Source organism: Macrobrachium rosenbergii, chromosome 42 (genome assembly GCF_040412425.1).
Source record: "Macrobrachium rosenbergii isolate ZJJX-2024 chromosome 42, ASM4041242v1, whole genome shotgun sequence".
In the NCBI taxonomy this organism is placed as follows: domain Eukaryota; kingdom Metazoa; phylum Arthropoda; class Malacostraca; order Decapoda; family Palaemonidae; genus Macrobrachium; species Macrobrachium rosenbergii.
Window position 1 is genome coordinate 17,885,929 of NC_089782.1, and position 26,513 is coordinate 17,912,441.

A 26,513-nucleotide genomic window follows, 5' to 3' on the forward strand; every position below is an offset into this window, starting at 1 on the left:
TGAAAATGCCCATGGCTCGATGGCCTCGTTGCATACAACTGTCCAATCTACACCTCCAACTCTGAACTTCTCTGTGCGTAGAGTGCTGAGAGAAGGATATCAGAAAGTTGATAGGGGTAAAAAGAACAAAAGGTACAAAGTATCCTTCCCTAAGAACCATCACTACCAAAGACTCTTCTAGATGCTTTGCCAGACATTTCTGAAACACTGCATATGGCCTTCTCAGGATCCACACAGCTGACTTGAACTGGGAGTTCAAAACATCAGTGTAATTTTTCCACTTAAAATGTGAGCCAGATCACTATTGAAGCACAACTCGAGAGTGGTCTGGGAAATTCTACATGGAACTTGCATGCGAAAAAAGGATGTGGGTGCAAGACCCTAGAGGGAAGACTTCAAAGGTAGTGCTAAGAATTTTCTAACCTCCTGATTCGTGATATCTTAGGTGATGGCCTTAAACACTTAGGGGTTAAGGAGACAATGATGGGACACTGTCAAAAACAGTTACTAATGGTTGATCAGGGCTACTTTACATGATCTGTACACAACTGTTTCCATTACTTTACAACTGAGTTGTAAAAGGAATACGACATTCCTCCCATCAGCCTCAGAAGTAGGTCTATCAAGGAGAGGTTACAACTTTGATGCATCATCAAGAAACTCTGCCCCTTTAGGGCTAATATTTATAACTATTATCATCATCATTATCTACATATGCATGCATAAACATTACATATATAATATATATACATACATATACCCTGTATATATAATATAATCACATATATGAATTAATCTTGCAGTAATAGAGCTGTAGTGCTAAGAGAGATATACTGAATTAAAAGGTACTTCTGCCTCACAATTAGGCCAAAGTACCTTACCAATTAGAGGTGTTTTTGCTTCTTTGGTCCAAGAGCTTGAAGCTTGCAACTTGAACAGAGGAAGGTGAAAAAACTTATATCGTATTTAAGTCCTAACTCAGCTCAAAGCAGCTTCAAAAACTGGAAATAGATGTAGTAGCATCCAAGAACCAGCATTACAGGATACACTTCTGAGATAGCCTCTGTTGTTTAGATTAAGCCAGCAACATGCTGGCACATCGCCTAGGTTGGCTGGTTCCTACAAACACAGTTGGTGTTAGGTGCAGAGCTATTTAACACTAAACAGTTTCCTAGCTTTCTCTTTTGACTGTTCACCCATTTCCCAAAGGATTCTACTTCCGTGATAACGCACTGTAACACAATCAATGTTAACTTCTTACTCGTTTTAACTGGAGCCAAGGTAGAAGTAGACTAAACTGCACCAGTCAACAGATTCATCTTTGGCAAATGGTAGTGAAAACGGAACCACGTGAGATATGCACCGCTTAAATAATAAAGGAGAATCAACCAAATCATGGTTGAAACCCCCTCAAGTCTAAATGGAGGAACTGAGACGCAAGGAAACAGCAATGTATGGATGATGACGATGAGGATAAAAAATGCCACAGAAGGTGACATACCACAGAACATCAGCAAAGACATCATGGAATGCTGGTAGTAAGTACTGGATGGCTGGGAGAGAGAGAAGACTGGGTGGGGAAGGTAGAGGTTTTGCATAATGACATCACATAACCGTGACGACCACCAGAGCCATCTGCACAACACTTAGAGGCAATTGCCGAGATGCGAGAGCTGTTCTATTACCAGGCTAACTGACTCCAAATAAATAAGCTGTGGAAGAGGAAGAGACGCTATTATGAAAAGGAATAATTGCCATGAGGTGACAAATACAAGGCGACAGAGGGGACAACTGAATAAAAGGGGGGGAGGGTTACTGTCCGCTCAGAGGACGATACTGGGTGGGTAAATGATGACACAAGAATTGAGGCGCAGATCAAAACTACTGAGGTAAATGTAATATTTCTGTATCCCTAAATAACTCGATCGGTTGACATACATCACTATCAATCTCTCCAAAACGGATGATATGTGAGCTGGTGAATGTGAGCACTACACTACCAAATAACTCATCTGGAGAATGTGTCAAATTCGAACCGGAGAGATGGTTGAGAGAGGTGGCAGAGGGCACAGACCGTGGTCCCAAGACATGCCAAGGTTCCCTATCTTGGAGGAAGATAATGGACAGAGCAGTCCAGAGGCAGGCTACACACAGGCATGCTAGGAGCTGGGAGACCAGGTTGATCACTGGGGAGGAGATTTTGCCCTAACATATACCAAAACATAAGGTTGTAACAATCACTGATTGACTGTCCCAGATGGATGACTTGTTACAAATAAATCAATAAAGGATATTCAGTGAAATATGCTTTCAATTAATAATATCACTAAACAAGAAATTAAAATAAGTAAAATATAATCTTCCCCCTTTTTTTTTCTTATTTTTTCTCTGTTTTTCTAATTCCCTCCCCTTTTTTTGTATTTGGTGACATGTAATTCTTTCCAGCCGAAGAACCTAAAAAAGTTCAGGTCTGGTTAAAATACCATAACTGTTGTAGGTGACATAATGCGGAAAACAAGCACAATACCATACAGGAGAAAATCAGCCAGAAATCTTCAAAATCATTACTAATGCCAATTCGATTCACACCGTCTGCATAAGGACACAGCATGAAGAATCCTGACAAGAACATAAACATTCCAGCACCACCCAGTGGGAAACACGTGATTACAGAGACAGTCCTAGCGGGTTAGCCAAGCATTATTTTGCTTTATTTAGGTTGCAGATCGCACCTCATGGCGCAAAGATATAAGCTAACTTTAACAGTAGGTAAGATCCATTCCAAATACAGGTAATTATCCTTATGAAACTCAAGCGTTGCTGGCATTTTCAAAGATGCAGTTAAAACATAAAAGGCAAAATTAAAACACGGAGTCAGTTTTCTGTGCAAAAATAAGCCCATAATTTTCATCAACAGGTTAGCATAGGAAAACCCCTATACTGTAGTAATGCAGTTGATAAGTAAAGAAGTTTGTTGAGGTCTGTTAAGTTGAAGGGTTACTGTAATACAGTCATTCAAAATGTTTCTATTTTTAAGTAATTCAAGCCTTTGAGATTCTGATAACATTTAGTCGTTATCTTTTCAATTTTTCAACTTTTGAAATTCTAATGATGACTATAGTTATCACTGAGATATTTTAATAAATGTGACACAAATCAGAAAAAAACTGTTGTCATGGAGACTTGATGTCTATTATGATTTATGACAAATTTAAAAAAGTGACACTGTTATTATGCTCACCACTCAAGAACATTTTACAATTTTTAATGCACTTTGTGACACCATGCATGGCTAAAATGGTAATGAACTGGAAGGCAATTTACCATATTTTTACACAGTAAAAAAATTTGGATATCTCTTTTCTCTGGTTTATCATGAATTTTTTTTAACAAAAGTGACAATTTTTTTTTTCATTACAGCTAAATTTTACTCATGATATCCACGTCTATTTTAGTTTGGCATTTCTAAAAATTTCATAATAAAGATGACCTCTTTAGCTTTAAAATGACATAAAATTCTTACATGTACCATGATGTATAATGTCATACAGAATAAGAAAAAAATGATTGCCAAGCACTTTTGCTCAGTCAGTGAAGGGTGACGTTCTAGCACAGACAGATTTTGACCCTCACCAAATCCTCAAAGGGGTAACACACCACCAAACCTGAAAAATTTCCTCTTAAATGAGATGATTAAACATTAATAAGATGAACTTAAAGAAGTTAGATGGCCAGGTGGGAAGACACTAAAGGGAATGGACCAAAAATAAAATGTAGAATGTGGTGCATATGTGGGCTGGATGGACACCAAAATGAACCTTTAGTACTGTCTACAGTGTGATGGGCAAGGCATAATGTAGGCAGCACACCTCACTGGGGACAGTCACCCAGGAAAGAGATGTAAAAGACCAACTAGTATCAGGTTAAAGCTCTAATGCCATTAACACTGCCAATGAAAATATGAACAAAGTTACAGAACTTTTCTCCAAATGTCAGGAACACTAATATAAAAAAAAAGCTTTGATTATACTTTAGATTAACACTGGATGATATGCAAATGAATCAAAGTTTCAAGGTTTTTCCCCTAGAGATCTTGTCAATATGTATAGTAGCAATTCATTAAAATTTCCAGTACAAGGTTAAATCAAATGTCTCACCTTTGTCTCCATTTGAACAGTAGATTTTCCCGGTGTAGAAGGCTTTGATATAGGTTTGGGAACTTTTTGCAGTTCCTTTGCTTTCTCCTGGTGAGCAAGGCTTTGGACATGCCATCGAATGCCATCATTCCCCTGGTAATCGCAGAAGTCCATCACTTTGCAAATATCACACCAAAACTGGTGTACTGTTGGACCCCTCTTGATAAAAGGGAGGGTGTTATGCCACTCTGATTTAAAGTCATAAACATAAACACCGGCATTAGGGTTGCCACTTGGAGCCTTTGACTTGCCAGGAATGTCATACAATTTGACATTTCTCCCACCAGCTGTGCCAGAATCATAAATTACCCTTTTAACGGGCTTGCTGTCACCATTTTCTATGTCTGAGTCTGCATCACCCTTGCCCTCATATTCTTGACAGCCATCTGAATTCCATACTTGAGCTAATGTTTCCAAGACATTGGCTATCTTTTGAGACTGCAACTTACGCTTCATGCCCTGAGATGCTCTGCTAGGCTCTTTAGAGAGTCTTCTATGGGCTCCAGACTGTGAAAAAAGGTAAAATATGTGTGAACCAGCTCAAGAAATAAAAAGAATGAAAGTTCAAAACTGCAAAGTAACTATTTTTTAAAAACCTTATGTTAGCCCTGTATTCTTACAGTACATTCAAAATAAAAATCCCTACGTATGTTACAGTACTGTACTCAGTAAAAACCTTTCCACTCGTAAGAGGAGTGAGAAAATCTTTAACAGTCCATAATGCACTGCAGAATGAATAACAGTCAATTATTATAAGGAATATAGTTCAGCATTTGTAAATTCACACTTTGAAACCTTTTCAAAATTAATCAGTACCATGACAATATAAAGCTCAATTCCAACTGAGTGAAGCATTTTCTTATTTTGGAAACTTTATCCCTATTTACAATGACAGAAATGGCCCTGAAATTAACTACAGTAAAGCCCCCGTATTTGCGTTCTCACAATTCGCGGACTCAACTACTTGGATTTCTCTTCGGTTCAAAATTATTTCGTTACTGTGTAGAGAGTATTGCCTATATTAAGTAACATATATGCACATTATTCGTGGAAAACTCGCCCACTCGCAGTATTTTTCACTGAGAAATATTCACTAATTACTGTACAGTATTTTCATATAATTTTCATGACTAAATGGACTTTTTGTGATAAAACTATTAAAATACTCAGGGTATAAGCATTTTTAGAGGTTTTTGTGTTTGAACTATCAAAATAGGCGGTTCTAAGTGTTTTTAGAGGTTTTTCAGTGTTGCGGATTTTTAGCTATTCCTGCCGGGAAATTGGTATGCATCACGGGAGCTTATATACCTTACCTTCATGTAATTAGTTAAATATAGTAATACCACAAAAAAAATTATCACAAAGCAAACTTGCAAGGTTAAATCTTATCAAACATTAACAATTGTGCAACTATTGTACTGCCAAATTTAAGAGTATCCATTGTACATTATACTAATACACAGTAAACTTCTCTTATCATCTCTGAAACACTATCAGCACTTTAGTTAAATATACAGTAGATCTGACTATTCTATACTTAATGTGAAAATTTCATTTTGGTACATTGTCAGTGTCACTAGATTCCACTGATAAAGCATATTACATCTAAGTTAACTTTTGACTAAGTAACAGGCATCTAAGCTAAATTTCAGTGGGCTAAATGCTAATCATAACACATCCAACCAAGCTTACCAAATTTGTGGACTGTCTAATAATATGTTATTATTTCTTAAAATTAGAAACCACTTAATACTTCATGCAAAACACTGGTATAAGCAACAAGTGTTGACCTACGTGAATCAAGAAATAGCTGTTTGTTGAAGTAAGTTACTGTAACTATTGCATATTTCTTAAGAACTGTGTTACACTTGTCAACTTCTTTAAACTTGCCAATTTTCAGCGGTGACTAAAATACTAAAAATAAAATAGTTTTACTGATCATTCACACAATGGAAAAGGTCTTAAGGATCATTCACACAATGGAAAAGGTCTTAGGGATCATTCACGCAATGGAAAAGAAGGTTTTAAGAAAGTATATCACTAAATTTAAGCTGCAGGGTGTAGAAACAAATAACACGTGGGCTGCATAACGTTTTGGAATAAGCAAAAGCAATGTCTGAAACTGACAATATCACACCTTTACTTGGTTTAAAATTTACTGCTTTTAAAAAATAATAGTATTTTTTAAACCCAACTTTGTTAATTTACAGTAAAAATGTATCTCAGCATTGTTTCATCTAGTAACTACTGGAATTGAAGATGCTGGTACATAGTACTCAATCAGGCTGATGATTTTTAGAATGTATATAAATATTACCAGAATGCAAATGTCACATGATCGCAATATTCACATTCCACAGTGCAATAACAATATGATAATAATATTATATGTTATATACGTACTATACACTACTGTAATTGGATATAGGAAGCAAAACCAATTTTATTATAATTATCATTATTTTAAATATAGCTGTACTCTTTGACTATTGCAAATGGATACTTCCCTCCACATACAAATTTCAGTAATCATTTATCTGTATCATTAATTTCATGCTGTCCTATTAAGCTTCATGAGCCAACTATCAACTTTTGAATTTTCATGAAACATCTAAAATACTTTCATTGTCAGATTTTGAATATGACAACTAAAAAATCTGAAACTTCTTCCCACCTGAGTTTATTATCCTTACACTAACTGCAAGAATATTATTTCATATACTTGAAATTACAAACTAATTAAGAGCATAAAACATTGCACCAAAAACAAAATTAAATTTCTGAAAATTCCACCATTATAAATGTTAACATCTGAATCAAAAACTAATTAATATCCACTTGCATTAAAGGTTAACCTAAAATAATCAATGTTAACAGCAACCTCACACGGCAGGAATACAGTTTATACTTTACAGATGCATCTCATAGCAGTAAATGCTACATTGAACTTACTGAAATTGTTCTCTTAGTGCAAAACTTCTAAAGATATTACAACCTTCCAAGTTGAATATAAAAATATTTGAACTTACTGAAAATCCTTGGTCTGTGTTGAGTACCCTTGGTGAGAGATCATGTTGTAGTGAGTTTGGCACAGATTCTCCAAGAATAATCTTGATCCTCTCATAAAACAGTGGTCGTACTTTGCGGCCCCTTTCACCAAGCTGACAACTCTCCTCATACTTTCTGACAGCTGCTACAATATTACGCCATTTCTGATGAACTTGATCATATGTCAATTCTGGGTTCTGGAAACGAAGAAAATTTCTAATATCTGCTTTAGCATTTCAATATTTGCTTTTGCATGTGCAGTTTACCTCAGGTTAATACATGACATGAAATAGAACAAAGTACCCTGGTCTATGCTTTCTGAGCATCAAAACAACTATCTTTTTAATACACTGGGATTCCAAAGCTTAATACTGAAATTTTCAATTACCTTCAGGTAGCTGGCATAAACATATTTATTCTTTTTAGCAATAAAAAATTACAAAACACAACATTGAATCTCAGTTCACTTTATGTAACTGCAAAATAACATATCCTTATTAAAGACTAAACATTAGATTACAGCCTCTTTTCAACTAAAGTAATCTTATCATTGTCTGCTCCTTCAATGACCTTGCATTTTTCATAGCAAGAGGGTATCTACAGTATTAGTACAAAACCACATAAGCACAAATGCAGCAGCATATTTTGTGGATATCTCCAATAGAAAGTGACTGACTTAATGTGAATGTCGTGTGCTGACTGGCCTGATGATGATGAAGTGGTTAGGGAAGGGTAATAGGTAATGGTCAAATCACTTTGATATGAGTGGGGGGAAACCTGCACAATGAGCTGCCTGCAGTCCCATGACTCTCAAAATAATGAATGTAAATAAGCAACCAGTAATGGCTTTCCAAATTTTATTTTAAATACTTTTGGTTCAAAATTATTTCATTACCATTTTAAAGTATTGTCTACCATCATCATAAGTAAGGAAAATATAATTTAAATCAATGATCTAAAAAGCCTAGAAAAACCTTCCATCTGCAATTTAAAACCATTTGCGTTATAAAAAAACTTCAATGCAAAGATAACTAGCATAGATAGTGGCAATCCCTTGTGCAGCTAAATACTTCCTACTTCAGGCAAATCTGGATGAAGTTTCAGCCTGCAATGTATGCTTGTCACATTGCAGAAAACACAAGCACTCATGCAAGCTAAACTGGGCTAGCTCAAAGGCAACATCACTCTCATTTTGAAATGACACATTATATTAAAATCTGAACAAGAAACAATACATTTTACCATATGGCTATCTAACATTATGTAACCAAAATCCACCAATTTCGAGATTACTAGATTACCACTTTCATATTAATTACCTCAAACTTATAAGCAGGGCCAAATATGGTCATAAAGAATCCAGAACGCACATTTCAAAACACTTTCTTGACCTAGCCACAAGGATGGATCTGAAGATCCACCAACAGGAGAAGCAAGCCTAAACTCAGCCCTCAAACGCCATCTATTGCCTGTGCTCTAAATAGCAAACTTTATAGTCCATGGATACCCCCTACCTCCTTGTAGGCACATTCTTAACAGACATTACTATCTTTGACCCAAACTGCTACTTCATTTTAAACTTTGTTTAGGATTTCAACATTACAGAATATTTATGTTCCACCTTCAATCACAAAATCAACTAACAAAATAAGAAGGTTTTTACCAATAAAGACTGAGTAGTGTTACAAGTTTTCACTAGTTTTAAAATTAATTACTCCCTAGCCAAATAAGCTATCGCTAATATATCTACTTCAGTGCTTTGTTTAACCATGAATATCCATTTTTTAAACCAGTTTATGATTAGACTTTATCAGTGAAATCTCCCCAGGTATCTTTATTTTAAATATCTACAAAAGTTCATTTACCATACCTTCCAGTTTTCCCGTTGTCCATTCAACATTTCCTTTTCAGTAGCCTCATCAGCAACGTCTGAATGAAATTGTTAAGCGCCTTCAACGCGTTCTGTAATGAACATCCTGTTTTATGCAGTGTCTTCTGTTTCCAGACCTAGGGTCGGATTAATTCATTCTTGTATTTTTGTGAATTGTCCTATTTTATTGTCTCATCACTGAGTATAATCAATGCATTTTGGATGTAAGTAGAGCATTTTATAACAGACCACATTGTTAATCATTACGTTTTCTGTATGTGCCATCCTGTTTTTGTAGATAACTAGTTCATCAAATTCAATTATAAATTCATATCCATGTACCCACGGTCTCTGTTTTTACGCAGAAATTTGCATAAACTATACAGGTCACTTGTATCAATAAACCAGTTATGGGCTGCTCTAGGATAAACATCCAGCAATACTAAAAACAATACTAGCTAAATCTGAACCTAACATAAAAATTAATAAACCAGTAGTATCATAATGTCTTCCTGCTGTGGATATTTCGCACCACTCACAATCAGCATCACTTTTCTATCTGTCTTCAATGACAGATAAGATAAATATTTTGGTTTAGTGTTTATCTTTCAAAGTAGGAAATGAGTCAAAGCTTTCTGAAGCTCCATGTACTTGCATTGTTTGTGATATAAAAATTTAGGATCTTTCCTAGACAGTGACCACCAAGGGTTTACCTGATATGTATCCATTTTTGCAGTGTCAACACAAATACTATTGGAGGATTACCACTAAAAAAAACATAAAGATTAAATATCATAAAAGATAATGACCCCAAGAAATATTAGTCCTAGATAATGACCCCCAAACTTTGTTGGGGGTCACTATCTAGGAAAGGTCCAAAAATTCTTTTAAATCTAAAGTCTTCAAAACTTTAGGCCCCATGCTTCCTTGATTTTTATTTCCATTATTTACTTAACTGCTGTTTACTTACATACTAGTTTACCCATATCGTACAACATTATGGTACTGCAATATGAAAGAGGTTAGATACAGAAAGTTTGGAACCTAAGGACATAAAATGGTTCAGTTGAACAATTTGACAGTAATATGTAAGGTCACAATGCTGTAGTCAAGGTACTTCAATTCTGCATATTTTGCAGGGGTTAATTGGTCAGAGACTGATTCTGGGGATGGCTGATGGCAAATCTTAAACATGGAGTTTAATCACTCATAAACTATAGCTATTACACAGTTATACATTTGGAAAAACTATGGATATGCATGCTGTTTTATTATATAGATACTGAATATTTCTATTGTAGTACATAGTACCTTTCTTATTTCTGTCTTGTCTATTATGTTTTGACATCCTATTCTGCAAAGGCTTATTCAGCAAGCCAAAGGTCTCTTCGATTTGTTCCACGAGCATGTGTTCACAGCTTGAACACTCATAACAATAACCCAACTATCTTATCAATATCTGTATTAGTACAACAGCTGGCATTGCAAATCACCCACACTATGTACTACTGCAGCCTTGAACACTTACTTCAGCCTACAACACTTACTTTCTCACTTTAATTCTTAATGAACTGTTTTTTATAATTTTTCTTTTCCAAAATGTTAGACATTACAAAACAAAATATGGATCTTTCCTAGACAGTGACCCCCAAGGGTTTTAACCTGGTATGTATCCACCTTTGCAGCATGTTTAGTAAAGGACCGTCAGGGATTACTGTAAAAACATAAACAAAAGACTGTAAATATCATCAAGATAATGACTCCCAAGAAATATTAGTCCTAGATAATGACCCCCAAGGGTAGATCCTAAAATATGCAATAAAGCATCCCTGTAGTGGATAACTGCAACCTTGTTACATGCATTTAAAGTACACCACCACAAGAGGAAGTCACAGCACTTTACAGAATGTATTGTAAGCTGGAGAGGACACTAAGAGTTAAAGGAAATTACTCTCACTTAATATAGTGTGATTAATACCAACAGTGTTAACTTATGCTGTGGCTTACCAAACATCAGTAAGAGAAGCATAGATTTCTAAGAAGAAAAGGCAAAATGTCTGGTCAAATCTTTCAGAACATTAGTCAAATATACTACAGTATGCTTATACTATACTATCTTATAAGAAATTAACAAAAAAGATGAATCTCCTAAGTACACAGTTCAGATTCATGCTACTGATCAGTACAGCCAGTGTTAACTTTTTCAAAAAATTACTCCAAATTACATGGCACACAGAGAGCACACTACATAACACTTCCAAAAAAATGTGAAAACAGTAGTCAAGATAGTACAAACACTGAATAGTACAACTAATTACTTACATGAGTATTTAAAGCACTGCAAATTTCTTTCCAGATATTTATTTTCTTTGCAGAACGGTCTCGCAATGATGGGTATCGAAGCTCAACTTCATCCAAAAAGAGGCTGAACAACTCCCGACTCCATTTAGTTTTCTTAATATCTGTTTAATACACAGAACGAATATTAAGAGGAAAATTTACCTAAAGTCTGATTATGCTGGACAGAAACACTTACACAAATTACAAACATTTTTTTCTCAGTGTAGATTATAATGTATCAATAACTGTGAACAAAGACAGAATGAGAGAGATACCTAATAACTTGATGGTATGACCTAATTCAATAATGCCACTTCATGCAATACTGCAATGCTAGCAATTGCACACTATAATATGCATTAATAAAGTTTTCTCTACTGGGGCTTTAATTTGGTATAAGATTCACTTAATGATCTTGTGAGGTGGAACAGTCCCAACCTTCTCCCGTTATATTGAAGTGTGGGAGAAGGATTTGGAACTGTGGCCTATTCTCCTTTCAGAGACTCACCACAGAAGCTTCATGAAGGCCTTGACAAGCAAATGCTACCTTCACTGTGCATTACATGCAATATATCACCATAATAATTCTGATTTCAATTTTGAGAAAGTTTATTGTTAAGTGGGGTGCTTCTAGAGGAGCCTGAGAAACTAGAGGATAGGATGGACCAGCAGAATGGAAGACACCAAAGGATACAGATCAACAGCCAGAAAAGCAATATATGGTAATACCAAGATATAAGAAAAGTGAACTCCCGTGATCATGGGGATGCGTTACATAACCCCCATGAATAGCTAAAATCCACAGATGTTTAAAACCCTCTAAAAACACTTAGAACTTATCATTTTGATAGCTTTTTAAAGACAAACCTCTAAAAATGTATACCTGGAAGTATTTTAATAGTTTTATCTAAAAAAGTCCATTTATTCATGAAAATTATGTAGAAAAATACAGTAATTAGTGAATATTCCTCAGTGAAAAATACTGCGAATGGGCAAATTTTCCATGAATAATGGGTAGATGTGAGAACCCGAATACGGGGGGGTTTACTGTAAAGTATAAAGTGCTATAATTTAATAAAACAGAAATTCCTTTTTAAACTCCTATGAACTGATCCGGCATATTATTAACTTTAATTACAAATCAGATAAAACGAAGAATTATTTTAATTTTAGTGATGTATACAGTGAGCACTGTACACTTAAGGAAGTCTGTTCAGAACTCAAAAGAGCATGGATAGAAGTTTTTATAATAAAACTACGGTTTGTAATACTTACCTGAACACCTGAATTGGCCCTGGTCATGACCAGACCGAATCCTATCCCTGGTTTTTACCACAAAGTGGATAATTAACTGTCAGCGTTACCGGTACAGGAAAAAATCTTGTCAAATGAGTTACTTGAGTACCTTGACAACGCTTTCTGCTGCAAATCCTGGCCGACCAGGCCGAGATCCCCAATTGAGTTGGTCCACTATCCAAATTGATGGGGAGGAGGGCAGGGACTTATTCAGGTGTTCAGGCAAGTATTGCAATATTACTTTGACAGGAAACTTCACATTGCAATACACTCCTGAACACCTGGCGCAGCCGATTAACAAAATTTTAGCGAGGTGGGATCAATCTCATTCAGCCTGACCTGTCAACGGACAAAAGCTGGTAACTCATTATCAGCCTACTATGTGTAAATGAATGTGTCCTCACCTGCTCGCTGGACAGTCTCCAAGCAGCTAGCTTCAATACGCGGAGGTTCCAATGGAAGTAATGGAAATGCAGCTGTCTGCGAAGATCGGAAGTAATGGAAATGCAGCTGTCTGAGAAGATCTTTCCTCTCTGGAAGGAATATTGGGACCTCCATCAACATGTCCAGAAGGTCTGGAAACCAGGTCTTTGGGAAGGGGCATATCAAAGTCATCTGCGTGTTGACACTGTTTCTGAGTTTGATCGAACCTGGATCAACTTCGAAAGGAGGGAATGCATCCACTTGCAGGTTATCCCAGGAGTGCAGCATTGCATCTGTCCTGCAGGACATAAGATCCACTAATGGGGAGAAGTAGACCGGGAGACGGAAATTTAACCTGGTGGTGAAAAGATCCACTGTTGCTACATCTCTTCAACAGAAGTTGAACTTCCTCTGAACTAAGTCCATTTGCCCCAAGAACTTCCCTGCACAATGACTCCAAAACGTCTGCCAATACATTTGGTTTTTTTTTGACCATTTAATTGAGGATGAGAGAAACCTGGAGATACACATCCTGAGGTCCACTGAAATCATCCAACCGTCTCTCCGAACTGAGCAGCATCTGAATGCGAAGTTCCCACGTGAAACTTTGTCGAGACTATCAACCGGCTGAGACCGAGAGATCTATAATGGTCTCCAAAAGATCCTCTGCCGCTTTGAATAAACGAAGATTCAGCTGTAAAACCCAGAGAAAGGGGAGGCTCTAATGCTCCCTTCTCAAAGGCTTGGATCTCTGCTGCCAGCTATCCCCTTGATGCTGGGGATGGGAATAATGTAAATAAACTGGGGAGCCAGATGAGAGGACGAGAATGAAAAGGACCCTGATCCCTCCCCTTAATACCTCCACTACCCAACTCTCTGCACCCCACTCCTTTGTGTTCCAGAAGGGAGTAGGCAACCTCCCTACAGGTGCAGGCAGAAGGAACATCTCTACTTTCCGAAAACCCTTCTTAAGCTAAGAAGGTTTTGATATCGAGGCAAGCTGAACTCTTGAGGCAAAACGTGGACCTTCTTCGGTGATCAGGGGACTTGGAACGTGACGCTTAGCTGGAGATGACATTCTGGACCCTTTAGGAGATCTGGAACTTTGAGCTGCTCTAAAAGCCTGTTGTATTCTGCTGCTAATGCTCAAGAGCAAATGGAGACATCACTCCCCCCTAAAAGATTGTTGCTGAACAGAACCCCTCTTATGAATCTAAGGATAACGAGGCAGATGATTCAAAAGAAATCCCTCCCTCTTTCTAAAGAACGTCGTACAGCCACCAGAAATGTGTAGTTTGGTAAGCCAACCCCATAGAAACTGATGTGATGAGTTTATCAAACAATGCAGGATTGGAGGGGGTATACCTCATCCTGTTTAAAGAACCCCAGTAACCCGGACAACATCCACGTAGAGTGGGACAAGGCCTCCGACTGGCTCTTGGAAGGTGTCCCCAAAGTACAAGCCTCCCTAGATGGGTAACTGAGACAGACAATTGATGAAGGAACCTGTGAGAGAAGAACCTCCAACAGATTCGTTGAGAGGAACTCCTGACACCCAGAGAAGGGTTACCCGCTACTTTGTAAAACCCCTGAATAGGAACAAAGTTTGAATCCTGCTTGACTAACCTGATAATAGCAGCTAACCAGAGTTCGCCTCCCTCAAAAGACCTGCTCGACTTCTGGCCAAACCAGACCAGATTCTTTGATGTTTGAGAGACTACTGGTTTCGTTTGCATATAGTGATTTGAACATCACACTTTTGGTGTGTAGGCCCTCTTCAGAGCCTGGACTGAGGATAAAGAGAATGGACAAGTCCACCATCTTGGTTATACTCACTTTCATTAGCTGAAGAAACTATTATCCGGTACTGGATCCTCTTCTTCAAAGGAACATTCTTTACGCTGACTGGTCCTAATCAACCGGAACAGGAAAAGAGACAGGTTGACCACTAGCAAACGCCGAACTCGAAAACTCCAGAATTGCTATTACACGGGTGTGAGGCGGACACTAACATATCTAGTCGGACTCCACTGAGCCAACCAGAAGTCGCCTTGCAAACCCGCATCACCCAGCGACGATGATGCAATACCTGGGCCGGCTACCCCTGAAGCGACAAACACCACCTCCCGAGGCAGAAGTGTTTCGCAACACCCGATCCATGCAAATCCAGACGAATCAGACCTGCATGAGAAGGAATGGAACTGAAATCAAGCTGGTTACGGAAGAAGGAGGAAAACTCCTGATGACCCAAAATCAAACCCGAACCCACATTGAACGCCTTAGACGGAGGAACAGAGAAACCTGCAGGAAAAGTTGAGAAAGAAGAAGAAGGAGAGAAGGAAGAAGCCACACTCAGAGTAAAGCACCAGAGCACCATGATGCTGACAGGTGGGAGAAAGAGACAGCGGGTCCAGAAACTCAAAGGAGTTTCTAAGGGCGTTACGAGCTACGAACCCAAGGAACTGAAGAAGGTAAATTACCAGCTATCTCAGAGAATGGAGAGGCTCAGGGAACTATCGATTACTGGGATATGACTGAATGGCATGAGGTGAACCGCCAACTGCCGTGGCATCTGCAAGAATGCAATGTGAATACATTATGGTTAGAACCATTAAGGACGAGAAAATAATGAGTTGACATCTCTGCAGCCACCTGAGAAGCATCTAGATCGATGCCTGAGAAACTGCAGGATTAAGGTGGTCATAAAGAAGACGGATCACTAGAGGCACAATTCTCCCCAACCTAGAAGAGAGAGAGGGAGCCATGGAAGCTCTTACATCACAGGTTGAACCAAAGAAAAATCTTTGCTCTGCTGAGTTAGGTTGAACCAAAGAAAAATCTTTGCTCTGCTAAGTTAAAGGCAAAGAAACAGGATGAGCGAACAAAAACTCCCAAGAGCTCTCCGGAGAGCGGACTGAAAAAGATGATTGAGTAAGGGCAATGGAAGAAGGCTTAAAAGAAATTGGGGAAAAGGAAAATTCTGAAGCCGCCAAAGAAGCCATTGATTTCAAAGAAAGAAAATAGGCCGATTCTGTTCCCCCCGCCCCCCCTTGATAATCTTGATGGACATCATTAGCAAATTCAGGAAAATTCTTCAAGACATGATCATGAATATTGGAAAACCAAAATTAAAACACTGCCTAACTAGTAATCAATAACCTTTAGAGAGACCCAATAAATCTGCATTACATTCAGCAACACTGAAAATCCGATTGCCAGAATTATACCACTACAAGACGAAAGAAATTTATCCCTGAAGGAAAAGGAACTCTCAAGAAAAAAGGGAGGTATTCTCCAAAAATTTCAGAGCCACACAAACCAGAAACCAAATCTGAACGACCTTCACGGATTTAGAAACCTTCTATTTTAAAGAAGCACTGATGGTGAAATAAACCAGAGATGGATCTAAGCCAAACATTAGGAAAGCCCTGCAAACCTGGAACCAAGAAACTGCACCTTCCTAACTTCTCTTCCTCTGAATACTTCCTAAGTACTAATTCTACTCGTCTGTGTCATACCTAATTCTAAACCACCCTTAGAACTTACACTCTTGAGAGGAAGGAAATCTGCTGCCAACACTGCCTGCTCAGGCGCTGGGAGAGGATGGCAGATCCTACCTTCAGAGGTCTGCAGTTCTCGGACCCCCGGCACCTGTTAGGGCTGGATCTGGAACAGGCAAGAGGCTGAAAAAGAACGATTAGAATCTACAACACTAGTACTACTATCACTATCTTTAATTTCAGCACTGATCATACAAGTTAGAAAATAGACTAGACATACTAGCTGATAATCATCTTCTAACTTCTTGAATAATTCAGACTCTAACGCTTCCTTATCAAGAGCTTGTACCTCTACAGCTGGTTCTAACCTCATACACCTTGAAGCTAAGGATTTTCTGTGCTTTTACATAATCTTCATCTGATCTACTGACCAAGACCTACACTCGTCACATCTTACTGACATTACATTGAATCTTTCTACATGATATACAAAGAGAATGTCTGTCATGCTTGAGGGTACTCATCCTATGCTTGCAGGCTGTACATGATCGATGAGCGGTAGCATCTCCAGTAGTAGAGCTTGGTCGTCAAGGCTGTAGCAGAAGTGGAAGCAGCGGCGCTAACCGATGGGGGCGTCTTCCTGTCTGATTTATCCATCTCAAAATCCAAAAACAAAGCCAAAGTCAAAAACTGGGAGAGAAGTTCCAAAACCAGTCAATAAAATACAAATCCAGGAGAAAGGGCGATGAAAACAGTTCAAGTCGTTATCTGATATCTAAAATACTTACAAGGGGGTCGGCCTAAAGACCAAAAAGTTCGCCTGATGCAGGATACATCCACACAGCACGGTGAACTGATAACAATTGGGGATCTCGGTCTCGTTCGGCCGGGATTTGCAGCAGCGTTGTCAATGGTACCTCAGGTAACTCATTTGACAAGATTTTTTCCTGTAGCGTTGGTAACGCTGACAGTTAATTACCCACTTTGTGGGTAAAATTATGGGGATATAGTTCGGGCTGGTTAGTGGCCAGGCTAATTCAGGTGTTCAGGGAGTGTATTGCAATACAATATTTAATTTGCAATGATAATTATATGAAATTTATTGCATTTTTTTATCATTAGGAAAAAATTTGGCCATTATCAATCAACTCAATACAGAATTTTCATTCATTTTAAAATCATGATGCTAACACAATAATGAGAGCTTCTGTTTGGGCTGAAAGCTTACTTGCGCTATAAGCACCTGGGGACATATAAGTCTCCAAGGATGGGTGTATGCCCTCCTGGTTGGGAGATGCTTCAGTGTTTTCATGAAGGCTCACTTCAACTGTCTCCTCCTCGCGTGACTCGCAGCAGCTAAAAGCCTCTTGCTCTGTCTCGTGTAATGTCATGCATGCTTCACAGGCAAATTTACGGCTCCTGTAAAAAAGGCAAGGCAATTAACACAACACTGACATAGGGTTCTTACTTCCTGCAGTAATTGTGGTATCTTGATATTGTAAACAAGGAACTTTACAATACAAAAAAAGAAGAGTTATAATAAGTTGAAAATACACCACCAGATTTATAAGTACATGTACAGTAAAAACTTGATGGGGATTCTTTCCAGTATAGCTACACAGTAACAAAACCTTCCTGTTTCTGTGACCTTTAAAACTTGAATATTCAAAGGCCCTGATTTTCAATAAAATCTGAATGAATTTGCACAGTATAGTTTACTACTGTTACTACATATGCATTAATATTGAGGTGTGAATCCCAAAAATTACACGAGGACTGCATTCAAGGGCCCCTTTCAATCAAAATATGTTTCTTTTCCCAAATGTTGAACATAAAGGCTTGTCCAGTCCTGCACCTACCAACAGCATGTTGTTGAGTCCTATACTCATCAATGTTTTCAAGTACAGAACTGTACTTATCAGTGTTTTCAAGTATAGAACTGCATTTATCAATGCTTTCAAGTACAGTACTATGGTTCACTACAGATTAAATAAAACAACTTCAGTCACTTTTGGGAAGACAACACTACACTGCTGTATACTGGGTTAAATTAAGAAATACTCCTTTATTGTTATTTTCTAAAGTCTGCAAGCTTCTAGACTTTCTCCAATCTATATACAACTTTCAAACAGAAGTAAGCAGTGGCATATTGGTGATGTCACACCATGCAAATGGGTTATTTGTCCCTAATCTAACTCAATGATTTAAGTTTGTTTGAATGAAAGACATTGTAATAGAAAGTCTAACATTACAAAATAAACTTCCTATTTAATAAAAGTTTAAGTCAAGGTTTTAATATGTTTCACCCAATTATATATTTTAATTTCCATTTAAAAAAATAAGGTGGTTCACTGATGTGAGTCACTCTAACTGCCAATCAATTTCTAAAAATCAGCTTTTCTGCATTAATCCTGAATAAAACCAATATTTTTTTTAGAAATTATAAACACACTTAAATGACTTTATAAGTTTAAACATTATTTTGCAAGAGCCAAAAGATTTACAGTATCAGTAACCTTTTTAATTTGTTAAAGTTGTTGGTTTTGATATTTCACATTTGTTACTGTTATTCTAGAATTTTCAGTCATTTCTGAACTTTAAAGACAACAACATTTCCATTCAAAACCAAATCAACTCTGCTTTCAATTGGCATGGAACATATAGCCTATAATTCTAGCTCCAGTTTATTTCACTTTCATATATAGAACTGAATCTCAATACGACCAAACTTAACCAGCTTTTCTCAGAGTTTTGAGATTATAACAAAAACTGAGAGGCATCACTCGCTGTTAAAATCATACAGCAGTTTACTGAAAAAACTTTATATCATTAAGCAGCTAAAACATGACTTGAAAATAATGAAAAATAACACATTATTTCTACTAAAAGGGCTTAGCTTAGCAAATCCCTGGCAATGCTAGTAAGCATATAAACAGCCTACTGATGCAAGGCTTTAATTTTGTTATACATTTCATTATGAAAAGATTTTAATAATGTTAAAAAAAAGTTTCTGGAAGTTTCAGAGAAAAAGGAAGATGGCTAACCATAATAGGCCTAACCTACCCTAAATGAGCTTAATCCCCAAGGATGGGTGCTGGAAATATATGTACCGAGCCAATCACAACACCATTATGGCATAAATGACATCAAAACTGCATTGTTCCTCCAATTCTATAAAGCACCCTTGGTAGATCTAAGTAGTAGCTCTGTGGTGGCGATTTCCTTCTAACCTGACTTTTTCTACAGTTTTTTGGTTGCTAATTATGGATTTACCTTCAATTTTTGTTGCATGAATGTAATTAACTTGTAATTAACCCCTGAAGTCCATCCAACAAGGGGTTTCCATACGCGATCTTCACAAGACAGAGCACGGTCATGTCTGTTTGGAACAGTGCATATCCCGTCCGGCAAGTGCAATAACTTGTTAACATATGGGTACCGGACACCCCCGGGCCAGTATTAAACACGGCGAAGCGACATCCATTTGGCCGACAACAAACAAATGCACCGCCAGTATTAGAAGCCCTAAAAGTGTAGAAAAAACCAGTTTCCAAGGTTAAAACAGGTGCAGAGCCAATACTTAGAATTACCGCAGCCTTTACCATTTCTTTGACAAATGTTTACTACTCCGCCCATATGTTATATATACTAAACACAGATTCAGGCTACTTTTTTTACTGGAAATTGCTGTTTTTAGGGTAGGCACTTACAAAATAAGCATAAATTATATCTTCCTTTTGAGTAATTAGGTTCATGAAAACCTATAAGCTGTGATATACATTTTAGGTTGGTGACACAAGAAACCAGATGAAATGAACATCGACTTCATTGTCAAATAATAAGTAAAAAAACTAGAAGCATAGGCTTTGATAGTGAAGATTTACAAGTTTTAGCCATAATTTGTCGACATGACTGCATATTGGGAGTATAACTAAAGTATTCATGATAGGCTAGCCTGCGTTGTATAACTCATCCAAGCTTAACATGGCCTAGGATAACACTAGTTTAACATCCTAACCTTTGGGTGGCTGAACATAGCCTAACCCTCTTTACCCTAAACGTACTATTAACACCATTTATTACCCATATACAAATAAATTTGCTATAATGAATAATTGTTACAAATATTTCGGTATTCCAAGGCAAATGATTGTGACCTCTACGTTACCCTAATCCAAAAATTATTTATACGAATCATGCTGACATTTACGAAGCTTACGGCTAACCACCGAATAGGAGAGTAGAAGGGCCTTAATTAATGAGCAAGTAGCCCTAAGGTCTTCCCTATAAATGTAAAAGAACACGGTATTTCAAAGGTTATTCACGAAGAAACATAACCTGGCAACCATACCAACAATAACAAAGGATTTAATTGGGAAATAGTAAGTTTGTTTACAATGGTTACAAATCGTTTCTGGTTAAACGCATCAACATAAGATGGACGTTTAAAAACAAAATAAAATAATGAAATTCCAATCGTGTCTTTGGTAATATCACTTGTGAAATTATACTTATGTACTTGACGAAAACTGTCGGTATCTCCATAAGTTTGAGTGCGTGAAGATAACTCCTTCGATTTATCATAAATGTGCGAAAGATATGGCGGAGGTTAAAACGCGTTGTAACCAGGACGGGATCGCTTCGCCTCGAGTGGTTCGGTTATGGTTGAAACGGGGTTTGAATGCCGAGTTAAACAAACACAATCGTTTCCGTAATGAAACTTTTTTTTCAGCTGAATAAAACAAACCTATGCAGTGAAAATGTTTATAATAGTTACGCATAATTCATTGGCATTGTGGCTACGTCTTCAAACAAAACAACAGCAAAAGATGCTGCCTCTACCAATAAATTCTAATATTTCATAACCTTGATCTCTGCTGCTTTGATGCTTCGATTCGAAGTCTAAGTTCTCGAACACTCATCGACCCTCCTCAAACGTTTTACAAGTTACTGTTTATGAAAAAACATAACAATACCTATTTCCCATAGTATCCTAACAGCGCTGGATTATCTCTTTCTAGGATCTATCAAGAATTTGTCCATTTCTACAATGATTATTTTTTTTATGTTTTCCTTGAAAGAACTTTATCACAAGAAATTCCTCTCTCTCTCTCTCTCGCAGGCATCCTGTACAATACACACACATATACATACATATGTATGTATATATATATATATATATATATATATATATATATATATATATATATATATATATATATATATATATATATATATATAAGCCAACTCCCTTAACAAAGAGTAGCTCCTCAGAAAATGCAAGACACTGACCACTGCCTTATTGATTTTACTTGCTCAATCATGGATCAGCCCCTTGTGTAGGTAACTTCTTTAACATTACTTTCTTTATACACCTACACAGAAGGCTAATCAGTAGCTCGTCAAACCCCAGGTAAGCAATGCCCATTCGCGTATTTTCTGCATGCACTTTCTTGCTTCCTGGATGTGTAAGCCTGTCCTTTCCAGTGCCCCTTCCACATCATTTGTTTAGCGTTTTCTGTATTCCTCTCCTCCTCCGGCCTAATATTTCTGAGGTATACACTCCTTTCACCAACATATCGTCCCCATTCTTTCTACCAGACCAAACCATCACAACTCACTGATCCCTTTTCTCACCTACCACAAATCACTAAACTCTTTTACCAACTATTCTTTGTATCTCAATATTTCTCATTCTTTCAATTATTATGTCGCATAGTCTAATATACTAACTCTTCGTCTCAAGGGCACCCGACCTTTTCTTTCATTTACATTCAAACATCCGCATGTATTTTCCATAATGGAGAGTTGGCTCAATCCTTTCACACATTCCCACCTGGGCTTCCATAGACAAGCCAGGTCTCTCTACGTCCAAATCATTTGCTTCATTTTCTACTATCCATGCTAACATTCATTTCTCCAACTTTCTGGTTTCGATTTACCATTATGCACTTGCTCTTTCAAACACTTTTACTTTTTCTGCAGTCTATTTTTACTAGCCCCAACCGGTAGTATATCATCTTAGAACATCAACTGTTCTACATTCCAAAAATTATTCGTTTTCTTACACCTACATCCACTGAACTTTCTCTGTCTTATAGTTCATGGAGACATAACACATCATTGTCTCTGACCACTTTTACGTCAAACCAGACGCTTTCTCATCTATGTATTCTAACTGATGCTTTTCTTCCATCAAAATACCTCTAATTGGCCCCAAAAACTTATCTTCCATACTATATGACCTCAGCGCCCTCAATTCTATCACAGACCTTTTCTACCTTCATGTAAGCCATGTAAATTTTTTTCCCTTTACGCTTGGACTTCCCATATAACTTACATTAAACACTTGATTCACACACCCTCTTCTTTGTCTAAATCTACACTGTTCTTTATCTAACAACTTCTTCTGGTTTCTCTTTTGTCTAAATCTACACTGTTCTTATCTAACAACTTTCGATACCTTTTTCTTTTGTCTAAATCTACTTTTTTTTTTTTTTTTTTAACGTGCTTTATTCCCATTTTTGTATGGGGGTAACATGATTTCTACATTTGAAGGACTTTTTGATTTGGCTTTTAGACCTGTGGTCTCGATCTTTCCCTGCCTGACATCATTAGACATAACACGTATGTTTCATATCATACCCGACCCAACGCCCTTTCTTTCCCAGCAGCGAGAAGTTATTGCGCTGGTATGGCGAGTTCGAGACGTGTGAGATGTTTGTTATGTTTTTTAGAAGGTGTTGTAGTGGCTTTGTTTTGTGTGTGTATTTAGTCTGTAACATCCATTTGCTTTTAAGCAAACCTTTCCCTGATTACATATATAATCCCGGGATGTCTACACGGATAGCAAAGTGTTTGCCCTTTGACAGTTGGCTTCGGCCATGGATTGAACTTAAACACAGATTCACGAAGTCCTCTTCTTGTCTAAATCTACACTGTTCTTTAACTAACAATCCTTCGGATATTTGTTTTTGTTTTCAATTAAAATCGTATTAAACATTCCTTACTGCACTAAGCACGTTATGACCTACAATTTTGCAGGCTCATTTGTCACCTTTATCTCTAAACATTAACCAATTACACATCTCAACTAAACCTATGGAATCTTTTCTTCATCCAAACATCCCTTACAAGCCCTGATCAGCCACCTTAGCATCTTATCTGTAATTCCATCATCTTCTGGTGTATTGCCATCCTTCAACTTGTTAATTGTCCTTCTTACGTCCTCAACGGTCACTGACCCTTTCCACTCCTGTCTCATTCAACCTTGCCTGTTTTTTTTTTTATCATCCACAATTAATTAATCTCCAAAATACTCATTCCATCAACCTCACTCTACACAGTATTTTCTTCAGGCAGCATATTTGCATTTTACCCTCTTTTCTTATACCTTGTCTCCTTTTTATTCCTCTTCTTGAATACCTTATCCATTCTTCTATATATTATCTATTATGCAACTATACCCCGAATAATCTGCTCTTCATTTTTTTATTCTTCAATTGTGTTTCTTTTTTTTATCCAACACCTAATGTTTTTATTCCCTTTTCCTGGCCCTTTCTGATCCTGTTATCCCAATATCAAATTTTAAGTTTACTCCACTTTTTCACCTCCGTATCTCTAACCTCAGCCCATTTTTCATCCGTTTTTCTTATATGCTTTTCTCATTTCTTTCCTGTGCAACTCACTTGTATTAATTACATTTACAGTTACATTTCACCCTTTTTCCAACTTAAGACAGATGGAAGTGTGTCTTATTTTTAAGTAGTTCGGCCCTGTGGAAAAAATGGGAGACGAAATGTTGGTAAAGAGTGTTAAGATTGGGGACAGAATATTTATTCTTCAACTGATCTGATGCAAGGGTATCTACAAGTACCGCTTAGCGAGGAGAGTCGAGAGCACACGGCTTTCTCGTTGCCGAAAGGGCATTATGAGTTCACTCGGATGCCGTTTGGTCTATCAGGCAGTCCGATGACATTTAATAGGCTAATGAATACTGTTTTGCATGGCTTGTTACGGAAGTCCATTTATTTAAATATGGACGATATTTTAGTTGCCACTGATTCTGTAGAAGGACATTTAGAGGTTCTTAGGGAGGTTTTTAGGAGGCTTAGGTTAGCGGGGTTGAAGATAAAGTTAGCTAAGTGTAATTTTTTGGGAGAGGCAGATAGTATATTTGGGTTATGTCATTTCCAAAGAGGATGCTAGAGTGAATGATGATAAAGTTAGGGCAATTGTAGATTTTGCTACTCCCAAGAATAAGAAGCAGATTCGGTCATTCTTAGGCATGGCTGGATTTTTCCGTAGGTTTGTGAAGGGTTTTTCTATTCTAGCATCTCCCTTGATAGATGTCCTGAGGGATGATGAGCACTTTGTATGGGGAGATGGACAGCAAGTAGCTTTTCAGAAGATTAAGGATGCCTTAGTGAGTCCCCCCGTGTTGAACTTTCCTGATTTGGAACGTCCTTTCACGTTGGTAACGGACGCTAGTTATGATGGTATAGGGGCATGCTTTATGCAGAAGTTCGATGGAAGACTCCATCTGACTGCATTTTACAGTAGGAAGTTTGAGACACGGGTTAGTAATGAACGGTTATGGTCGGTAGTAGACAAAGAGGCCTTTGCTGTAGTGTCTAGCTCGATTCATTTTAAAATGTCCCTCTTGGGCAGTCAAGTAGAGGTTCTTACGGATCATAAGCCATTGTTGGATCTTTTTAATAAGCCGGATCTTTCGCCAAAAAGGACTAGGTGGTATCTGACAATCAGGGATTTTGATGCCAAGCTTAGGTATATAGAGGGTAGACATAATGTCGTAGCAGACGCCCTTAGTAGAAGTTTTTCGGATGCAGATGGTATTCACGTATGTTATGTATCTGGAGATTGCATAGACTGGGATACAAGTTTAGTAGAAGCTAAGCAGGATGAGAATGAGATTTTGGCAGACGCAAAAGCGTTTCTTAGAGGGGAATTAGTTAGGAAGGGGTATAAGCTGCCTTTTGCAGGGCTTGAATTAGAGGGTAATTTGTCAGTTAGGAAAATTAGATACAGACTGAGGAATAGTGAGGATAAGGGTGATACCACGCAAATAGTTGTTCCTAGGAGTTTAGTACCTACGGTGCTGGATATTGTTCATTGTAGGTCTAGCAGTCCGCATTTGGGGATTGAGAAAACGTATCAGAATTTACGGGGGCAATTCTTTTGGAAGAATGTGCTCACGTCAATGGAAGACTGTGAGAAGTTGTTCAGTTTGTAATGCGTGTAAGCCATCAAGGGTCGCTTCTTGTAAACTGAGTTCATTCCCGAATCCTAGCAGACATTGGTCCCGAATCCATATGGACCTTTTGAGGAATTTCTGTGAATCTAGTTATGGCCATAGGCACCTATTGGTGGTTGTTGACGAGTTAACTAGGTTCGTATAGATTTTTCCTTTGAAGCACAAAACAGCAGAAGAAGTGACAGTCGCATTCTTTAATGGGCATATTTGTCGTTATGGGGTTCCTGAGCTTTCGATTACAGATAATGGGAGGGGATTTGTGAACAAGACGTTAGAGTGTCTTGCGGATGTAATGGGCATTCAGAAGGTCACTATTATTCCCTATAGACCAGAAGCTAATGGGCTGTGTGAACGGGCAAATAGGAAGGTCCGTTTCGTGTGGTAGAAGTAAGGAAGGGGAATAGATCTGTTGCTCTAGATGAGAACACGGGTGTCTCAGGTGACACATACATCTAAAATTGAAAAGACAGGTTAATGGGAATCTTATGGGTTAATTCCTGTGTTGTACTGTGGGTATGATCATTTTTTTTCTTTCTTTCCTCTCTCTCTTGTTTTTTTAATGGGTT

At 37.7% G+C, this 26,513-nt stretch overlaps 1 protein-coding gene across 8 annotated transcripts in view; it reads right to left on the reverse strand.

Moving 5' to 3' along the window:
* Window positions 1-26,513, reverse strand: part of LOC136828014 (uncharacterized) — a 488,300-nt gene that overhangs the window by 6,308 nt on the left and 455,479 nt on the right. The window contains exons 1-5 of one of the 8 annotated variants that reach the window (XM_067085636.1): window positions 21,193-21,347; window positions 17,902-18,092; window positions 11,437-11,576; window positions 7,226-7,441; window positions 4,158-4,703 (exon numbers count right to left, since the gene is read on the reverse strand). In XM_067085636.1, the coding sequence (XP_066941737.1) occupies window positions 4,158-4,703; window positions 7,226-7,441; window positions 11,437-11,576; window positions 17,902-18,092; window positions 21,193-21,257 (1,158 nt within the window). In that variant the 5' untranslated portion in view covers window positions 21,258-21,347. Of the gene's footprint in view, window positions 1-4,157; window positions 4,704-7,225; window positions 7,442-11,436; window positions 11,577-13,154; window positions 13,330-17,901; window positions 18,093-19,946; window positions 21,348-26,513 lie in introns of those variants that run through there. The other 7 variants (XM_067085637.1, XM_067085638.1, XM_067085639.1 and 4 more) reach the window with 7 other exon arrangements.